Source organism: Delphinus delphis, chromosome 10 (assembly GCF_949987515.2).
Source record: "Delphinus delphis chromosome 10, mDelDel1.2, whole genome shotgun sequence".
NCBI lineage: Eukaryota > Metazoa > Chordata > Mammalia > Artiodactyla > Delphinidae > Delphinus > Delphinus delphis.
This window is the reverse complement of record NC_082692.2, coordinates 67,602,456-67,622,927: the sequence shown is the minus strand read 5'-3', so window position 1 is coordinate 67,622,927 and position 20,472 is coordinate 67,602,456. Positions and strand designations below refer to the sequence as shown.

Here is a 20,472-nt window from a genome sequence, read left to right as displayed (position 1 = left end):
AGGTGGGGTCCACGTGCTAAACTGCCCTTCTGTGATGGTTGGGAATCCTCTTCCGGGCTGATTCTTCTCAAGGACTCTGAGGCCTGCCCAGGTGAACATGTCCAGGGCAGAGCATCTTCCTGGGGCTAGGCCACTGGATTTATCCAAAAGATGGGCCAACTCAGAGGAGATGCAAGCCGGCTGCCAGTGGCAGGTGTGAGGCATCCTAGGTGAGCCCCAGTCATAGCCAGTATTCTTTAGTGGCTGTGGCATTGAGGGGTGGAGGAATGCTGGGTGGAGTACCCTGGCTCTGTGGTGTATGGGGAGTTGACAAGCTTTGAGCCTAGTGATGCCCTGGGTTTAGAAGGGAGAGGAGCGATGAGTGCAGGCAGAAGACAGGAATAGGGGACACAGGCACATGGGCAGGTGGCAGGCCCTGTGGGTGGTGTGGCATTGATTCATCCCACTCATGTGTCCTGGCCCTGGAGACGCAGTGGCTGGAGGAACAGGGCAGGGATGGGGCAGGCCCAGGTGCGGAGCACAGAGGAGCTTCTGATGGGGCATGGGGGGTTGCAAGGTGAGTGGAGGACAGGATACTCGGAGCAGGGGGAAGAAAGGGTAGATGAGGGGCCCTGGGAGCTGGGCACGGGAGCACTGAGGTGGGAGCGGAGCTGCGGAAGGAGGCAGGCAGGAGCAGGATGCCCCGTCCAGGGGGTTGAATTTTCTCCCAGTGCCGGTAGAGAGCCCTGGATGACTGGCAAAGCCAGGGAATGATGTGGTAACATTTGGAATGTCCATCAGTGAGGCTGTGGTTGAAAACACTGAGCCCCAAGTGTGGCTGCATTTATGGGTTACTGGGGTTTGGGGGCTGGCCGAGAGTGTCGGCCTCACTGAGCGTGTCATTCCCACAGGGGGCGAGCCCACAGAGGAACTGTAGGTTCCTGAGCATCTGCCCACCGTGTCCTTGGGAGGCTCCCAGCATTCTGCCCTGCTGAACACATGCACGATGCTTCTGGGGTCAGGAGAAGCCTTTGTCTGTGTGCAGAGCAGTGCCTGACTTTTGGGGGACACGCATTGGACTGGAATGAGCCCCCTTAGGAAATCACTTGCCCTCGGTGGTGGAGGAGGAGGAGGATGGCTTCTGCATTTGGGAACTGAGGATCTTAGGCAGAAACACCAAGTCCCTCATGTTCCTGGAGTCTTGTCTGAAGCAGCCCGGGGTGCCTGTCCTGTGGATTCTGACTCCCGCCAGCCATCAGGCCAGGACGTTCACGTAGAATCTGTTTTCCCAGGGGATCTGGCCAGGGCAGGGTTGGAACCTCCCGCTGGTTCTGGGCCATCCCCATTCCCGGGGTTGGGAATTGCCTTGAGCTAACCAGGAGGAAGGGTGACTTCAGAGCCAGGCTGGGCTTCAGGGGTCCCGCACTCTAACAGGCCTGGTGGAGGGCATGCCGTGTGAAGAGCTGGCAGCCCCCGACCTCTCTGAGGGCCTCCAAGAGCCCACCTGCACATCCCTCCCAGGCCCCTGCAGCCCGGACTGCCAGGTGTTTTGATTCCGCTCCTCACTCATGGCCTCTGCTCAGAAAGGGGGGTTGGACGGGAGCACGCAAGCCCGGATGTGGGAGTCCCGCCACACCGCCATTGCTCACCAACATTTGGAACTCGTCTTCTTGAGTTTGCTGGTGGTTTTCCACTTGATCCTTCAAGGAGCTCTTCCTCTCGGTGTTTCCTCAAGCACTGACTCAAGACTAAGGGGTTCTCTTTCCTTTCATTGTCTTTAGCCAGAAGTGGATTCCCCCGTCCCACCAGACAGGGGCAGGAGTCAGGAGTCGATGCAGAGCCAGCCCCAAGAGCCCGTCAGCATTCCCCAGACACTGACCAGCACGCTGGAGCACATTGTAGGCCAGCTGGACGTCCTCACCCAGGTAGGCCGTGACGTGAATTCACCCCATCGTCTGCACTTGGCCTGGCATTTGGACCATTTGAAGTTGGCCAGCGAGTGCTGGTTTGTTTGTTTTAATCTGTCAAAACTTTTAGTATTTCGTCTTTTTTTTTTTTTCTCTCCTTAACCACATCACCGTCATCACACCCAACAAGGTTAACGATAATCCCTCAATACCATCCAGTATTCTCAGGGGTCACTTTTAACGGGTTCAGGATGCACAGAGGGAGAAAGAACTAGGTAAGGACCGAGGGGATGCGGGCGGCACATTAAAGAGCCAAGGCGACATCGCTCACGGCTGTGGCCGTGGATCGGGTGCCCAGCTCCCTGGGCCTCCCCATTCCTGCTGTCATTAACTGCGCCAGGCCAGGTCGAGGCCCGCTCGGAGCCGCGAGCTCCTTGCCTCCTGGCTCCCAGGCGGCGACCCCAGCAGGCCCAGTGCAGCTGAACAACCCACCGTCCCTAGACACCGGCAAGTTCCTGGAGGGGAAACGATTGACACAGCTGCCTGCACTGCGCCCCCAGCTCTCCCCCGCGGTACCTGCGTCTCCCGGCAGGGCTGGGAGCTGCAACTGGCTCCCGAGCCCGGCCTACCCGGGTCCCCCGCTCTTCCTGATGCCTGTTCCCGCACCAAGCTCTCAGCACCACGACCTCCGGTTGCTGGGTTTTTAAAAAATATAATTATAATGTACCTATTTTCCAGCCCAAATTAATGAAATAGAAGTGCCTGCCCTGGGCTCCTGGCTTTCAGAGCCATCCGATCCCTGGCCAAGCCACTGGACCCCAAAATCACCAACACTGAATCCTGCCAGGGAGTGCCCACCCAGTGCTGGCCTGGGCCACAACAGAGCTTTGAAAGAAACGCTATCCGTTCATTTGACTCTTCGCTGGGTGGGCACTCCAGGGACGTGCCAGGGAACTGCGTGCAGTGAGTCAAGGCATCCGAGAGCCCAGGCTCTGGGTTCGAGCTTGTACTGCTTCTTATCCTCTGAGCGACCTTGGAGACATCCCTTCGGCTCTCCAAGCCCTGGTGTGTTTATCTGTGAGGAGCCTGCCATGTTTGTGGTCAGCATTAAAGGAGATGAATCTGCAGGAAGTGTTTGACCTGTGCCTGGCCCTAGATAGCTGCTCAGTAGATGTTAGCTGTGGCACTGACCACCCTCATCAGGGAGATCAATGTGGCCCCATCACCACCAGGAGCATAAGTGCATCTGGCAGCTCATAACACAGACTTGCATTGCAGCAATTCCAGTGAGAGCAAAGCGCCCTGACGAGAGGTGGCAGCCAGCACTGCGGGCATGCCCAATGGGGCGTCTTCTGCTGGGGTGGAAGAGCGATCCTGCAGAGGGAACAGCCTGCCTGCAGGTCTGGAGGGGCCATGGGCACATCCAGGCAACCAGCAGAGCCCAGCACAGCTGACATGGGGCATGTAGGTGGTGGTGGCAGCTGGGCCGAGGCAGGACTTAAAGGTCCTCAGGCCCCTTCCCTCCTGGGCTCTGGGTGCAGAACCCCCCGTCTGTGCTGGCTCACGGCTAGAGGGGGAATGCAAGAGGGAGGCCGAGGACCCTTGGGTCTCTGACGGAGATGGAGCTGAAGTGGCGTGGCGTCCCTTCCCTACCTCTGGATCTGAGGCTAGGTGCGAAAACCTCCTCAACTTTGTGTCCCATGGTCCACGGCGTGTCACAGCATCCCAGCTGGTACTGCACACACTGGACCCACTGAAGGAAGGACATTTGAGGGGAAAGGTCAGGCATCGGTGACTAGGGGATGGTGGGACTATGCGCACATCATACAGACATTGCCGAGAGCCTCTTAGGCCTGGAGGAGGAGGCGTGTGCTGAGAGAGGGAGATGAGCAAAGACGTAGAAAACTTCTCCCACCTCAGAGCCGTCAGAAACTGCCAAGCCTGCCTCATGTTCTTCACAGCCTCGTCAAGTGAGAGTTCAGGGGAGGTGGAATGAATTAGAACTTTATAGGATAAAATTGGAAATTAAGTCTGAGAAGGTAGTTAAAAATAGCCTCATTGGATCCAGAGGAGTATAACACTAGAAACATTTCCTGTCACTGTGTGTTAAGGGCGTACATGGAAGGTTTTTGTTATGTGTTAGCAGTCAGGAGTCTGGTAGTAACTTTGTAAGAAACTGGCATCACAGGGAATAAGTGAAACCTTGGCCTGTGGCCGGGGTCACACCGCTCAGCCCCTTTGCAAATCCAGACAGCACTGCCCCCCCACCAGTGGCCAAGCCCATCAACCAGTCGCCCGCTTTGCATTCCTGAAGGCCACAAAGTGTGGCGTGTTCCTGATGGAGTCAACATATTTTGAGGCAACTTGGGTTCCACAGATGAAGCTCCCAGTTGAGACCTTAGAGTGCAACCTGTTTTCAAAATGGCATGGGGAGGTGTCTGCACGAATTTGCGTACTACCTCGGGCTTGGTCGCCAGTTGTTTTCCAGGCCCACGTCCCCCCCTGGAGTTGGGGCCCTAGCTGAGGTGTTTAGCTCCAGCCAAAGCTGCCCCTCCCGTTGGGACCAGCCTGGCTGCGGGCAGCCCCCTCTCTGGAGGCTCCCCTGAGGCCTAGAGCCGGGTGACCACCGCTGTCCACCCCATGCGGGTAGCTCAGCTGGGGCTCTGCGCCTACTTGGCCTGTGGGTGTTGGCCTCAGATGCTTTCCCCTCAGCGGCGCTCCTCACCCTCCTGGCGTGCGCCTGTGCTCTGGAGGAGCAGAGGTGTCGCGGCCACCCCGACACTGACACCTACTTCAGAGTTCTCTGTCTGAATCATGCTGTTCTCCTCCGTCCCGCCCCATCACTGCCCCTTCCCTCCCCCACAAGAAAGTCTATTTCTAAGCAGCCTCCGAGAGGGACACTGCCTTCTAGGTCCTGTGAGCCTCCGTCCTGAAGAACATCCTTCAGGGAAGAAGCCCAGGGCTGCAGTGGGCAGTGGCCAGGATGTTTACTGAGCAAGTCACAGAGCCTGCTGTCCCAAGTGACAGAAGGCGCTCCGCTCTGGAGGTTCACTGTCCTCAGAGCCTGCCTTCCCGCTCAGCAGGCTGGATGCGGCCCAATGATCGAACCCTCTCTGAAGGTGTGTGGCCCATTTGTCACCCATCTGAAGGCTAAGGACCCGGCCTCAGTCCTCGTCCGTAGCCGCTCTGTGCAAACCAGAGGCCCAGAGGTCAGGCGGCTGAGCAGGCCTGGGGGAAAATGTGGCTCAGAGCTTGTTTGGGTGCAAGTCCTGGCTTTTCCACTTCTAGCTCAGTGACCTTGGGCAAGTCACTTAACCTCTTCGTGCCTCAGTTTCCAGATCCGGGACACAGAGCTGATAATTGCATCCACTTTACGGGCCTCTTGTGTGGATGGGATGTGTCAGCCTGTGTGAAGCTCTTTGAACGGTGCCCAGCAATGCCATGTGCTGCTGACGTGTTCAGTGCTGCTCCTGCTGCTGACCTTGTCACTCTTCAGGGCCTGGCTGGCATGGGTGCAGGGGGATCCTCACGACGGCACCAGAAACAGCTCCCCAGTTCCCCCTGCCTCCCTGCCCAGGAGAGCCATTCCCCCGCCCTCACAGCAGGTGTGGAGGGTTCCCTCTGTGCACACGCGTTCACTGAGCCTTTTCTGTGTGTGGGGCCCTGAGCGAGACCCAATCCCACCCTTAGGAGGGCCCAGGACTGAATCTGCTGATGTCAGAGCCAGGCCTCCTAGGAGGAGCAGGCAACCAGGACCGTGGGAGACAACTGGGCAGAGTGTGCCAGACGGGAGTCCCGTGGGCCAGGTGGAGAGGTCCTTTGGCCTGGGCTAACAGAAGAAGCAGCGTAGGCGTTTGCACTCCTGGTGCGGCCACTGAGCAGGGCAGAGTCGGGCCAGACCCACACTGAGGGTCTGTCATGGAGTAGGGACAGGGACACAGAGAGGTTGGGACCTGGGCCGGGGGTGGAGCTGTCAGGGCCCTCCCCCCAGGAGGTGAGTTCTGCAGCCACCCTGGCTCAGGTTCACGGCAGGAGGGAGGAAGCGGGTGAGGAAACGGGCAGGACAGCACAGCAGTCAGCCCCTGCGATGCCGCTGGGCTCCCGAGGGAGTGAGGCGCTTCCTTTAGCCCCCATGGAAAGCAGACTGCCCCAGGGACATGTGCGGCATCTGAATCCAGCCCTTTAACTCCTGAATTGGGGTTGTGTGGTTTTATTTTTTTAGGAATACCTTTTTAGTAAAGTGCATACATTGTTTTTCAAAAGTGTATTTATTCAGGGAGATAGGATGGGATGACCTTGCAAGGTACACAGCCCTTCGTGCATCTCATGCCCGGACAGGTTCACTCTTTGGGCTGCCCCGGGCTGTCGGGTCTCCCCACAGTGTTGTTTTAGATGGGAAGTCCTCAGAGTGTGGGGATCACTTCCTCATCATAATTTTCCTCCTGATGTTTATCTGAGGCCTGCAACTTTCCAAGGGCTTTCCTCTGCAGCCCTGTGTTATCCTCCTGCCTGGTGCTCACAGGTCACCTCATGCCCGGTGCAGATAGGGTGTTGTGCCTAGATACGGCTTGTGCCTGGACCAGCTCTGGGGTCCACTCAGCCTGGGGCTTCTCCAGGATGCCAGGTGATCCTGAGCTCGACCTGCTGTAGGTCAGAGCTTCCCCAGCTTCCCTTGCTAACCATTGTGTAACCATTCCCTTGCTAACTGTGTAGTTAGGTATGGCTTCATTGAGAAGTTTATCTGCAAACCAAACTTGACCTTTCTGAAAGTTAAGGCCAGAAGCTCTTGCTCAGCCCTCTGTGATCACAGAGTCCAGCAGGCCTGGCCCCTGAGGTCACCAGCCAGAGAGCACACCGCCTTGCCCTGGCCCGTCTTTGTGTGGGGGAACCCCCCCTTGCCCCTGTGAGATTGCTGTTTGGGGCCTCACTGAGCTCCTCGGTACACTGATCCCAGCTGGACCCTGTGTCCTGGGCAACCAGGGTGTGTTTGGCCTTACACGTCCCTATCAGCTGTGGGGAACAGAGGTACCTCGCTTGGGTGTCAGGGCTGCTCTGCTCAGCCCAGTGAGCCACTGCCCATTAACCTGGGCGTACTTGCCCTCCTGGTCTTGAGGGCCAACTCCACTGCTCATCACCTGGGTGACCTTGGGCAGGTAATGTTGCTCCCCAGAGCCTCAGCTTCCTCGCATGTAAAGTGGGGACAGCCAAGCCTGCTCGTGTCCTCTGAGCACTATGGTGAAGCTCTGGATTACCTGGGTGTGCTAGGTCGATGTTCTCCAAGGGTCAGTGTGGGAAAACACCAGTGTGGTCAGGTGACACAGGAGTGGACATTCCACGCATGTCTGTAACTGCTGGAGTCCCATGAATGCTTTTGAGCTGCCAGTGAGATCTAGTGGTCTGACTAGGCATTAGGATGAGAGGGAGACAAAGAGGAGGTCTTTCTCAACGTCCAGGAAGGCCCAGGAGGAGGGCCCAGGAGGTGACGAGAGGGACTGGGTGCCTGGGGACTGTTGAAAATCAGGGGTGGGTCGTGGGGCCCATTAGATGCGGTCCTTGAACCCAGACCCAGGCATTGGGGCCAGGATTGAAGCTCTTCAAAGATGTATATATATATATCTTGTGACAGCCATCCTCTGAATTGAGTTACCGTAATGGTTGTGGGGGAAATAGATTTCCTAACGATGGGATTTAGGTTTTTCTTTGGGTGACTTTTTGGTTTTCAAAACCCCTTATGGGAATTCTCAAAAGCAGCTAGGGCTGAGGTCACAAGTATGGGTGCTGGGAGCCGTGTGTGTGCCCCCCCCTTCCTCTCGGGAGCCTGTCCTGGGCCCCACCTTCTCCCCTCCCCATCTGGGGAGAACACACACCTGTCCTGCCGCCACCCTGGTCACTGTCCTGCTGGACCCAGTCTTCTGTCCAGTCTTCCAGTCTTCCACTGTCCCAGTCTTCTCTTCCTGAGATAGATGGCTCAATCCCAGAGGCCTGCAGGAGTCAGAGCAAAGCTCAGACCAGGAGTTAGAAGCCGCAGATGCTCTGGCACAGCCTTGCCTCTTCCTGAGAAAGCCATGGTTTCCTCCTCCACTGAGGGGAAACTTGAGGCCCTGCCCATCTGTCTGCCCTCTGGGGTGGGCAGCAGAGGTCAGCGTCTCAGGTGGGGCCGGGACTGCTCTTAGGGCCTTCTTTCCATGAGTCGCCCCTCCCCTCCACCCCTGGCCGGGCCCCTCCCCTTGTGGCCACTCCAAGAGGAGGGGCTCCTCAGTGGACCCCTGCCAGTCCTGCCTGCTTGGTGATGGGCATTCAGAGGCCCTGACCTTTCCCCTGGTGTTCTTCTGGGGGTTCTGCCAAGTGATTTAGGGTCCCTCTCGCAGGTGCTGGGACGGTCACCAGTGAGCAGGGAGAGGCTGTTTTCACAGCCAGAGTCCCCTGGGAGCTCACCTCCCGCCTTGGCTCCCTTCACTTCCTTCACCAGCTCCTGAGTAACAGAGGTTGGGTGGTGTCTGGAAGTTGCAGGGGCCCTGGGTCTTCCTCGAGGGCGAGGATGTGGGCGTGGGGCGTGGCACGGCAATGTGGGCGGTACCCGGGAGCTAGGGAGGCTGCAGTGCGGGGCCTGGGCCCGGCAGGCGGCCGGTGGTTTCGCCTCAGAAGCCCACAGCAAAGTTATTTTTGACTCCGATTTCACGTCTTGCTGCTTTTTAAAAATACCAAGCCATGAAATTCCTGCTCCAACTGTGTTTTCTCATGGCAGCTGTGCTTGAGGCTGGCCACAGCAAGGCTGTGATGTCACACATTCAGGTTCCTGTGACTCACTGGGGGCCGATGGGCTCGGGGACCGGAACATGTGCGCCGTGGGAAGCAGCCGCGGGCAGGCCACCCAGCCCTGTGGTTTAAAGGTCCAGGTTGTTGCAGCGCTGCTGACCAAACTCAACAAGGATAAGGATTTTGGCCTGTTTGCTTTGGGGAGTTGGATAGAGTGACCCATTGCTTCAAGACGCCCTGCCCCAGCCCCCCAAGTTCCTGGCGGTTTCCTATCTGATGGGCTGCTCGGGTGAGGCATCCCACACAGGGAAGGTGGGAATACTGGGCAGGCCCGGTGTGGGCCGAGCTGCCTGACCATTCTCAGGGGCTCTCGGGGTCCCTCTTTCCCGGACGGACCAGCTGTTGTTTGTGGAAAGAGACTCCAGGCTTTAGAGCAGTTCTGCCATTTTCCCTGGGGGCGGATACTCCCAGGTGTGCCCAGATGGAACTTGTCGGGATGGTGTGCAGTGAAAGCACCTCCCCGCCCTCCGCAAGTAATCCTCTTTTGTGAGGTGTGTGCAGCCCTCCCAACGGCGCTCACACACCCAGGCAGGACCGCAGGGGTGATTGTTGCTGGTTTCCGCAAGAGCGGGCCCTCCCTCCACAGCAGCCTATCTTGCCACTTAGCCTTGACCGTGTATAATGTATAATCCCAAGTGGGTTTAGCCAGCCTCCTCTTCCTGGATATTTAAGGGCTGCCCTTGGGCCAGAGTCGACTTCAGGACAGCCGGACCTCCTGCCACTTGGGGTTTGGAGACTTGTTTTTCCTCTGTTAAGAGCCTGCTTCCTGGGGACAAGGGACTGAAGACACTCTGTTAGACACTTGGGGTCTGACTCTAGCCAGTTGCAGAGGGGCTGGGCCCTGGCCCTTCCCCAGCCCTGTTGCTCATTTTGACAGTTTATCCAGAGGCTTCTCTGGCTTTGCAAATGCAGAGGCATGGGGAGTACCAAGTCAGGGCCAGTGTGCTGGCAGCAGTCAAAGACGGGGCGAGCTTGTGTTTATTATTGCGTGAGGGGCTGGATGGCAGCTCCGTATTCTATCCTGTCTGCGGTCGTGGCAAAAAGCACCCCCTCCCCAAAGAAGCTGCAGATGGAAGGCCCCTGCCCACCAGATGGGCTCGGGATGGCTGCGGTTACCTCTGGGGCCTGGGAACATTCACGGTCTTATGAGATTTCCCCTGTGAGGCCCAGAGCAGGCCTGGAGCTGGGGGCTGGGGAGCAGAGGCTGGAGCGGGAGATCTAGGAGAGCTAGGCCCATGCAGGGACATCTCCTTCAGACTGACTCTGGATGATTCTGAGAGGAGGGAGGAAGGGGACCCAGGCGATTTGCTCTCACTGCTCTGGGGACCCAAGGGCCCTCCAAAGAAGGGTCGAGCACAGGCCACAAGAAGGGGCCTACGAGTCTTCTGGTTGTGACAGGCAGCCTCAAACGGGCCTACATGGCTCTGAGATTAACCAAGCCCCAGCTGCCCCATGGCCACTTGGCGCCCTTCTGCATGAAGCGCCGTGAGAGCTGGGTCGGGAAAGACTGCAGTCGGGCCTGCCATTTCCCTCCGCCCGCTCTGCAGAGGGCCCTTTCTGGGCCTGGACTGTTGGTACAGACCCTCACTGTACCCACGGTAGCCTCAGCTCTGTGGGAGGAGAAAAAACGGAAAGGAGCTTTGAACTCAGCAGAGCGTGGCATTTGGGGGAGCGATTCTGTTCCCCCCATTCTGATCTGGGCCTAGGTGGTAGCTCCAGAAAACCAGCCAAGATGAGAGGCTGGGTCTCCCACTGTGGCTCAGCAGGCACTCCGCAGGGCAGGGGGAGCCTGTGAGCCTTCGTCCCTGAGGTGGGACTGTTGGACAGGGGCCACAGTCTGACTTGCCAGGCTGCACTGAGTTTTTCCGGGCCTCCAACAAGCTACCAAGCAGTCTCTGACTTGTGATGGTTGTGTTTTATCGGGTGCTGGCAAATTAACTATTTTATATGGATTGCTAAAAAAGTGAGCATCTGAAGAAAGGGGATACTGAAGGTGGTCAAGGCCAAGGTTCATGCCCCGCTGTCAGCCCTGTTTGGACTTACCCTGGAGCCAGAGTACAGCTGAGCAGTGACTGGCATCCTGCACCTTGGGGCCTGTCCCTGTCAGACACTTGCCTTCCCTGGTGGCGTGCCCATGGCTGGCAGAGAGATGAGCTTGAACCCAGGCCAGGGTCGGTGTGGCGGGGGCTGTGGCTCAGGTCTTCCTCCTGGTGTGGGTAGCACCCCACGGGGCCCTGCAGCATCCGGTTTTAATGGATGTTGGTGAGTGGCCCCACTTTTAATAGCTTCTCCTTTGGGGGTAAGCAGTAATATGGAAAAGCCTGCATTTATTTAAAAGGAGTTGCTATAAAGCCATAAGGAAAGTAAATTAGCCAAGATTCCTTAATGTCATAGCTAATCCACCAATAGAAAATAGTGTCCCATGCACTTCCCGAAGAGAGCTAATCCTCGTTAGAGGTGGGGGCTGGGGGATGCAGAAACGCCCAAGAAATCCTATATCCCTGAGACAATGTGAAGCAGAAACATGGACCTCTGGGCTCAAGGGACAAAAGCTCATTTGTGTTGTTGGCAGCAGACTGGGGGGTGACGAGAGGTGGTTAAAAAGACAGTTACTGAGCCCAGAGAGGTTGCAAGGAATTTCTGTAGAAACTTGTTTTTCTGTGCATCAGCTGTGTGTGATGCTGGACAAGTTAACATGTCAGACGTCAGCATGAGCGGGAATCTCCACTCCTCCCCCTCTGAAGTTTAGGCCCCGAAACTTTTAGTCCTCATCAAATCGGCATGAGGTGGGGAGGGGAGGAACTGGGCTGCTTCCTGGATTCCTACCCCACTTTGCGCACCCCTACTTCCTGCTGAGGCCAGGAGGCTTCCTCCCTCCCAAGGCCATCTGGCGGTGGCCCTTCGGGCTCCAGCCTGCCCACCCTCCACTCCCTCCTCTGCCAGCCCCTCAAGCCCACCAGGCCCAAGGCCCAAGCTGGGGGGAATGTTCCTCACCAGCCAGCCAGGCTCATCCCCAGAGTAGGGCTGCCCCAGGCCCGGGGAACCTGGACTGGCTGGTGCAGGACCGGCCTCCTCTGCATTCCCATGGCACTCAGGGTCTGGCTTGTGTCCATCCAGCACTCATTGTGCACATGTGATGTGCCAGCAGCTGGGCCTGGGAGCAGGAAGACAGTGGTGAGCGAGAATAGACAGAAACCCCTGTCCTCGTGGGGCTGGCACTCTGATGGCTGTCAGCAGGTCGCTCGAGGGCCAGCGTTCACAACTCTGACTCGAAGGCCCCTGTACCACAGACCTTCAGGCGCTGGGCCGAGGCTGGGGCTGAGAGGCAGAGCCTTTGGTGGTAGGAAGAGCTGGGTCCAGACCAGCAACCCCAGGGAGATGGGCTGGCCCCTCCGGCCCCCATTCACCCCTGACATGTGGCAACGGGCTGGCCAGGGCACCATCAGCAAGCCAGGGCCCTGCGTGTGTGTACACACACGTGCACGAACACCGAGAGCCAGAGCCAGAGCTGCCAGGAGACAAGGCAGAGCCAGGCAGGCGCTGAGCCCAGCAGCCCCACTTTGTTTTGATAGCTCACAAGACCCCACAGCAAAGAGATTCCCCTTTTGTTGCATCTGTTTTAGATCTTTAGAATCTGAGTGAAGTCAAAACCCTTCTACAAGGGAGATTAATTCCACACTGTTCCATCTTTGCAGTGAAACCATAGGAAAGTTAGACATTCTGTGCGGCACTGTCGAGACAGGGGCGTTGAGCCAATGGCCAGCCCCTGGATGTTTCCCACAGCCTGGCACAAGTGCCCCCAGTGGCATGGCTGGGTGACTGTGCCCTCGCCCTGAGACCCAGGGCACCTGGGACCCCCTACCCCCCAGGAATCTGACTCCTGTGTTGGGGGAAGGGGGCTGGGGTGCCCCAGCCCCTCTGGGGAGACCGCCTGGAGGAGCCAGAATCAACCATAAGCCTGGAAATGATTAAAAGGAACTTTCCGTCACAGGAGAACTTGAAGAAGCAGCCAGACCACCACGTGCCCTGATGGCTCAGGCCCTCCGAGGCCTGACCACAGGCCACCTTCTTTGGAGCCTCATCAAGCCCCACCTGTGCCTAGGGCCGCCCCCTCAAACAGCCCAGAGCTTAGCCATGGCCCCTGTGAGCTGGGGGAGCCATGTTGCCCACGGTGCATCCCTGCCCAGAGCATGTGCCATGTAAATAGTAGCTATTAATAAAGTGTTGGGTTGGCCAAACAGTTCGTTTGGGTTTTTCCATAAGATGTTATGGAAAAACCCGAACGCACTTTTTTTTTCGCCAACCCTATTACCATGGCTCTACAAGAGGTGCATTGCACAGATGAGGAATCTGAACCCCTGGTCAGGTAACTTGCCCAAGACCACTCAGCAAGTTAGTGATCAAGTTCAGATTTGAGCCCAGGCAGTACAGCTCCAGAGCCTGTGCTCTTACCACCTGGGACAAAGGTGGGGACCAGGAGTCACTCTGACAGCATTTTCTAAGGCCCACACCTGTGTCACAACCATGACGTGGTGAGAGAGGAGGAGGGCAGGGACCCGAGCACTGGGGGGTGGGAAGGGGGGGATGAGGGGGACTTCTTGGGGGAGCAGGGCCAGAGTGGGGCTTCGAGTAGGTGGGCTTTGGGCAGGGAGAGCAGTAGTGACGGGAAACGCAGGCCTTGAGTGCCATGTGAATGCCACATCCAGGAGTCTGGCCTTTCTTCCTGAGCTCTTGAACAGAAAAGGAATATAGCAGAAGCAGCGTGGAGGGCAAGGAGGTGAGGAGTCACCAGGAAGCTGAGGCAAAAGGATGGGGACTGAGAAGAGGCAGTCACCAAGTGGGACGTGCCTGGGGTCCTCAGCACTCACTGTATATTGGGGGCCCTGGGGTCCTGGGTCAGGCGAGGAGACTCCTTGGGCAGAGCTGTGATGCGACTACCGCGCCCAGCCTGACACAGCAGCCAGAGGGGGCTTGGACATTCCCTGCACCCTCGTCAGCCCTTCCTGCGGCCTCCCCGACCCGCTCCAGTGCCCTTCCATGCTCACCATTCCCACTGCCCTCCCCCGGCCTTCTCCCAGGTGCTGCCTCTGCCCTACATGCGTCCCTTCTTTCAGCCTGACCTTCTCCCCACGCTGTAGCAGGTGTATGCTTGTGTGGCACTCCTACCCCCAACCGTTTCCGCCCTCTTGCCCCACTGCCCCTTTTGCCCCATTCGGACACTGAGGTCCCAGTCTCCTGGCTTCCTGAGACTGCCATCCCAGAGCAGTTTTAGTTCCCCCTTGCCACAAGGCAGAGTGCTAGAGGGGGCACGTGGCTGGATGTCAGCTCTCTGCTTCCATCGTCAGTTTGTTTCTGGCCCAGCCACCCTGTTCACCTCTGTGCAACCTGTCTTCCATGTTCCAGGGAGGCCCAGGAGGGCCTTTCAACCATAGAAACCAATACCACTCACCTAAGAGGGGCCCCATGCACCCTGTGGGGCTCTGCTTAGAGCAGGAAGTGGCCATGGAAGTGCCCTGGCTGGGGGAGTGGGGTCTGCTGGGAAGAAGGGTTGCCTGCAGAGCTGGACAGCGTTGGGGAGTGTGGTGGGAAGGCCTGGAGTGAGTGAGGCCTGCACACGTGGCAGCATTTCATAAGGAACTAGCCCAAGAGCTGAGAAATGTGGAGAGAACGGCTGGCTGGTCACCCTCATTCTTTTCCCTTCCTCCAAAATGTTTTTCACTATCAGTCGTGGCAGCTTTGCCAAAAGCCCGCCCAGATAGGACTGGTACTGCATCCCATCAGTGCCTGGAAGCCCCTCAGAGCCAGAGTCTCTCGTTGCTGCATGTGATGGGCACCTGACAAGTGTGAGAGTGGATGATGATGTCAGGAGGGCTCGTGAGGGTTCTGTGGCCCCTCAGAGCTTTGTAGAAGTTATGGCTCCAGTTTTCCTGCTACATTTGCACACCAGTATGTGCAAGAGACCTTCAATAAAGGTGGCGGCAGCAGTGGCTCTGGAAGGAGGAACAGCTGCTGGAAGGGACCTGGCTCCGGGGGTGCGCTTTGGTCCGTTTCTGAAGTGCCAGTTCACCCTCTGTGGTTTCACCACCTGTTGTGAAACTAGGTAGCCATGATCCGTTCCCAGGCTGAGCCCCTTCTCCCAGAGTCCACTCTGGATCCAGTGCTTGGAAAAGTGGCCACGGGCATGCAGGAGCACCATCCTCCCTGGCTGTCCCTGCTCAGATTTGTGAATCTGGTGAGGCAGTGCTAGGGAGTGGAGGCGTCCCATTCCTGTCCCTTTTTGGGTAAGGGCCCTGGGACCCCTCCTACATCTTCCTTGTGACCGCTGTACTCTCTTCCCTGTTCAATCACTCCAAACCAACCACACTGGCCTCCTGACAGTGCCAAGAGTGTGCTGTGTTCTTCTCTGTCTCAGGGCCTTTGCACCTTGTGCTTGGAACACACTTTCTTTGGCCTGTCCTGTGCTATCTCCTCACAGAGGCCTTCTGGGCCTCCTGTCAGGGTTGGAACCCTCTTTCCCAGGTTTGCCGGCCCCAGAGCACGTGAGCCGAGTCAGGGGCCTGGACTCCACGCGGAGCTCAGTCCCTGTGGGCCAGACCGACACATCCTGCTGCTTTCTCTTTGCCTTCTCCCTAAACACAAAGTGAAAAGGGGATGAAAAGGAGACAGAAATGAGTACTGGGGGGGAAAGAGCTGAGGAAAAATGGAGGACAAGCCCACCTCAAGAAGAAACCAGGCTGAGGAGAAAAAAGAGGTTGGCAGGGCTGAAAGAAGGGGAGGACACACCGTGAGGAAGTGGGGGCCTGGGAAGTGGGCGGTCAACAGGAGAAAGCGGGGGCAAAGGAAGGGCCCACAGAGCCCAGGGAGAGCATGTGGGCCTGAAAGAACTGTGCGCTGCTCCACAAGGCTGTGGGCAACTTGCATCGCCCACCTTCTGCTCTGTTCCACCCCTTCCGAGGGTGGGGGATTTATTCTCCCGGGGAGCCCTGGACTCCCGCCGCCTCCGTGCATTGCCCGCAGAACTCTTCCCTGGACCCGCGTGGAGCCCACGGGAGTATCGCGGCCTGGCCCCTTGCGGCTGTAGAGTCAGGCGGAGGCCCCGCGTACCCACTTTGCCTTTTCCGAGCATCACAGATGCGTGAGGCCCCGTCACAGGACTCAGGGGTGGAGGCTCTCCCCTTGGCCACCTCGGAGGCCAGTGGAGATACACAAACCCAGGCTCTGTCCCACGCAGGCCACTTTGGGCCCCGTGGGGTGCAGACACCTGATGACTCGATGCCAGTAGAGAAAAGGCATCTGAGACAGCGAAGTTTGGACCTGTGGCTCTGTCAAAATGTCCCCAGTGCTGTGTTCCCTCCCACTTGGAGTTGGGGGCCCCAGGTACCAGGCTTATCGCTGAGGACAGGCATTTTGGTGCAACTTCTCTGAGCAGCACTACAATTCAGAGGGGACTAAAAATAAAAGCCTGTCACTTTAAAATTGGTTATTTTTACACCACTCAGAAGGCCCTTCAGGATGTTTCATAAAACGTCTTACACTGTTGAACTGTGAGCGAGAGAAGCCTCTCGCCCTGTTAGTGTTGCCCCAATAGGAGACAGATCACAATGTCTTCTCCCCACTCGGCAGGAAAGTCAGGATCTGAATGAGATGACCTTGCTGAGCCTCTCCCAGGGGGATTTTCCTCGGAGAGCTCCAGTGGCGAGTCATGCTGGGAACCCCGCCCCCTAGCCCGAGCTGGCCTCTTCCATGCTCTTGGGTTTGTTCCCCAATGCCTCCAGCGTCCTCCTCCCTATTGGGTCCCTGGGTTGGGCCGTCCCTCCATCAGTGCCCATTGAGGGACCAGGCTGCTTTCCAGGGGGTTTCAGCAGCATCACTGACATGGTCCTGATGAGCCCTGGCCGGAGCCCCCAGTTCACCCACACTGGATTCTCCTCTCCAGTATCCAGGGGCTTGTGGATTCACTGCCCTCTCCCTCTCCCAGTCTCCCCCCAGCTCCCTCTCCCCCTATTAATGAGGATGATCTGAGAAATCCAGAATAACCAGGCTTTTTCTGACACCGCCTCATGCCTGCCTGACCCTCCCATCCCTCTCAGAGGGGCCTCTGCCTGTCCAGTGTGGTGCCCATCCCTGGCCTCTCCTGCGGGGCCCATCCTCAGCCTGTGTTCTCGGCCTCAGGAGCGTGTTCTCTCTTGTCCCCCATCTGACTCACCACCAGATGGTGGTGGTTCATACCTCATGGATATCTCTGATTTTGTCCACTTTCCTCCTTAGCCCTCTCCCCCAGTCCAAGCCACCATCATTCCCTCTCATTCTCTCTTGCCTCCATCATGCCTAGTCACAGCCACACAGCCACGCCCCGGGCCATCCCCATGGAGCAGTCAGAGGGGTCTCATCCCCGCTTGGCCTTGAACCCCCAGCACCTTCCTGCTGCTCTGCGGCTGAAGATGAGGCCGCCAGGCATGGCCTGCAGGGCCCGGCCCCATCTCCTGCCTCCTCTGAGGCCCCTCTCCTGCTCGTTGCCTTCCCTCCCACCTGGGGGCCTTCCTGCCCCTCTCTCCTGGTGAGCTCCTCCTCAGTCTTAGCTCACTCCCTTCCTAGGGCCACCTCCCCTGGCTCTGACCAAGCAGCGCCTTCCATTTTCCCAGCGCACCCCGCTGGTCTGCGCAGCTGCTTAGCGCTTGCCTCTTCAACCTGCTGCGCACCCTGCGGGCCCAGCTGAGTCTGTCTGCTCTGGGCCATTGTCACCCCGGGCCTGGCACAGGCCAGTACGGCGTGGTGCCTGGGGAGGATCTGAGTGAGTGAAGAGTCTAGGGCCAAGGTTGGCAAACTTTTTCTTAATGGTAAATATTCTAGGCTCTGGGGGCCATAAGAATCTGTCACAACTACTCAACCTGCCACTGTAGCCAGGAAGCAGCCACAGACAATATGTAAGCAAATGGGCACAGCAATAAAACCTTATTTACAAGAACAGACAGCAGGCTGAGTGTGCCAACCCTTGGTCTAGAGAAACAACAGAATTCATTCAACAGCGAAGGGAGTGTTTCTAAGGAAACGATTTTCCATGAGAAAGGGCTGTGGCTTCCTGGAAATCGCTGGTAACAGCAGGAGAAGGTGGTTCTGAAACAAGCCCCCACCTGACCCTCAGACAGGTGTGACTTTGAAGGTGACAATTATGGATCCCCTATGACCTTGCCCCAAGGGGCTCCCGCGTGGCTTGCAGGTGAAGGCCATGACCCTGGGAGGCAGACAGTGTTGGGCGAGGGGTAACAGTGTCCAGGCGTGGAGTCTGAATTCTGCTTCCTGTTACTCCCATTCAGGGAGGGAGGTGCCTTGTTTGAAGTTAAGCCCAGTCTTGGGAGGTGTGGGGCGCCAGCAGTGACCAGGGCGAGTACCAGAGCATGTCTGGGGGCTGATCTCTTACGCTGTAGCAGCATAAACGCCCCAGTGAGAGAAGGCATCTGAAATTAAGGTGTTAGGGTCGTTTCTCATTGCATATCTATTAAAAGGTTCTTGTCGGTATGTCCCTTTTAACCCTATAATATTGCCTTTTCATAGCTGTGACTTCTGTGATAATTCCAAACCTAAATGTTTAGCCAGATAAGAGACTCTACTTCACGGGTATTGGAGGTGTCTGAGGCCTGGGAACTGCCTTGGAGGGTGGCCTGATGGTGTGAGGGCGCTGCTGGGTGACCCTGAGGGATGGCCCTTCCATCCGCTCCTGCTCATTTAATCCAGAGCCACCAGACCAAGTGGCTTGGACAGGACAGAAGGTGGCTGCCGCTGCGTGAGCACAGAGGTCCAGGAGCATGTTCTCAGGCTGCTTGAGCTTGGCCATAGGGTGGGGGACAAGCAGGTCTGCTGGGTCACAGGGCCAGTAGCCCTCAGGTGATGCCAGAGCGAGCGGTGGGGGCAGGGGCGGCGGGGGAAGGAGTAGCTTAGGCCTCTCCTTACATGTGGTGGATGGGGACAGAGCAAAGGTGCACAGTTCCTGGTGCCTTAGCCAGCACTCTGAAGCCAGGCCACCAGGGTTCACAGTCCAGGTTTGTCATTTATATGCTGTGTGACTTCTGGCAAGTTAGTATCACTTGGTTGGTGCCTTGGTTTCCTCATCGGAAAAAATGGGGGTGATACAGGCTCCCACCCTGAGGGGTCATTGTATGGAATAGAATGCCTGGCATACTGTGAGCACTCCGTGAGTGTCAGCTGTCGAGCAGCCCCTGGAGCAGAGTGTGTCAGGAATCAGGATGGCCCCCCAGAACCCAGTCCTGGGTCTTCCCTCGAGTCTGGGCTTCACACCCAATTACAAAGGGGACCTCGTGTCTGGATGGCACAGGGCCAGGGAGAGGGCATGAGCTGCCTGGTTTCTCCAAGGTCAACAGACAGGAGGGCCCTCTCTGTGGAAGAGTTTGGACCCCAGAATGAAGGAGTTCCGGCTAATGGCCGTCTTTCCCAGACGCGTTGCCCAGACAGGTCTGCCCAGCAGCCAGAACCCTAGACTCCTCAGCCCCTTCTCCAGTTTCCCTTCGCCCTACTTAAAGTTAAGTCAGAGGCCCACGGACACCCATGTCAGGCAGGGCCATTTCCTTTTTTGACACCTGCCACCACACCCAGCTTTCAACTCCTTGGGGACTCTGTGAGAGGCTGGGACCAGGTCATTCACCCTTGAATAAAAGGAAAGCAAGGTGACTGGGCTGGGAGTGTGGACTTAGAGGGACTGCAGAGGTGTCTGCCTTTCCAGTGCTTCTCCTCACCTTCCAGGGCAGGCGGGCCTTGTCTCCGGGCCTGGGGAGCATGGGCACCATGTAGCAGGACGAGAATTCCCAGGGCTGGGCCAGAGTACGAGGTGGGGTGAGCCACGAGCAGCCTGCTTGGCGTGGCCCCGAGCCTCTGGAGGGTACGGCTGCGGGCTCTGCTCTGCCCTCTGGGTGCTGAGGCAGCACATACTCATGGAGGCTTGCTGTGCCCCTGACACTTGGTTGTGGGGATATTGCTCTGAACCAACAGGTAAAGGTCACGCTGCAAACACAGCCACATGACATGGCCTGGAATCGGTCCCTGCTAGCGATGCTGCTCCCTCCTCGCACGGGGCCCCAGCAGCTGGGGAAGCACGGTGGCCGTGGCGCGCGCTGTGGTGGCCTGGCTGACTCCCTGCAGGTGGCCGGCCTGCCTGCCCTCTCGCTGTGTGCATTGCCAGCCCTGAGCGTGTCTGACCTCTGCTACTTGGCTTCCCCGATCGGAGCCTTTTCATCAGTGGGGAAGCCCTTTCCTGGTGGAGGGAAGGCATATCAGCAAATCGGAGATCAGGGTTTCCAGGCTTCACTTTATCAGGAGGGATAACCGTTTCCCATGAAAATGAGGTCCCATGCTTTAGTGGAATGGGATTATTAAGACAAATTTGTGAAGCAGAGACTGTGTTCTAATGCACAGAAATCCAGTGTGTCCGTCCTCCTCTTCCTGGCCCATCCTTCCAGCTCAAAAGGGGTTTGGACGGGATCATATGTGACGGGGAAGAGCTGGGTGGACTTAATCTCTGGATGGTGGCCGCCACTGAGCATCTTGGCAGAGTAGGCTGGGGGTGCAGGGAGTAGGGAAAGTGGACACCAAACACAGAGATGACGTGACTCTTCCAGAAGCTTGCCTGGGAAAGGGGAGAAGCTGCAGGTTTGAGAAGGGTGGACTTTTTTTCAGCCTGTTTGTCTCTAACATGCTATGAAGCATCCCCTCATAGCTCCCAAAGGAAGGACCCCCAACACCCTCCCTCCATTCAGGGGGC

At 57.5% G+C, this 20,472-nt stretch overlaps 1 protein-coding gene across 1 annotated transcript in view; it reads left to right on the top strand.

Moving 5' to 3' along the window:
• Window positions 1-20,472, top strand: part of POC1A (POC1 centriolar protein A) — a 75,985-nt gene that overhangs the window by 53,023 nt on the left and 2,490 nt on the right. The window contains exon 10 of the mRNA XM_060021466.1: window positions 1,761-1,904. Within this exon, the coding sequence (XP_059877449.1) occupies window positions 1,761-1,904 (144 nt within the window). The remainder of the gene's footprint in view (window positions 1-1,760; window positions 1,905-20,472) is intronic.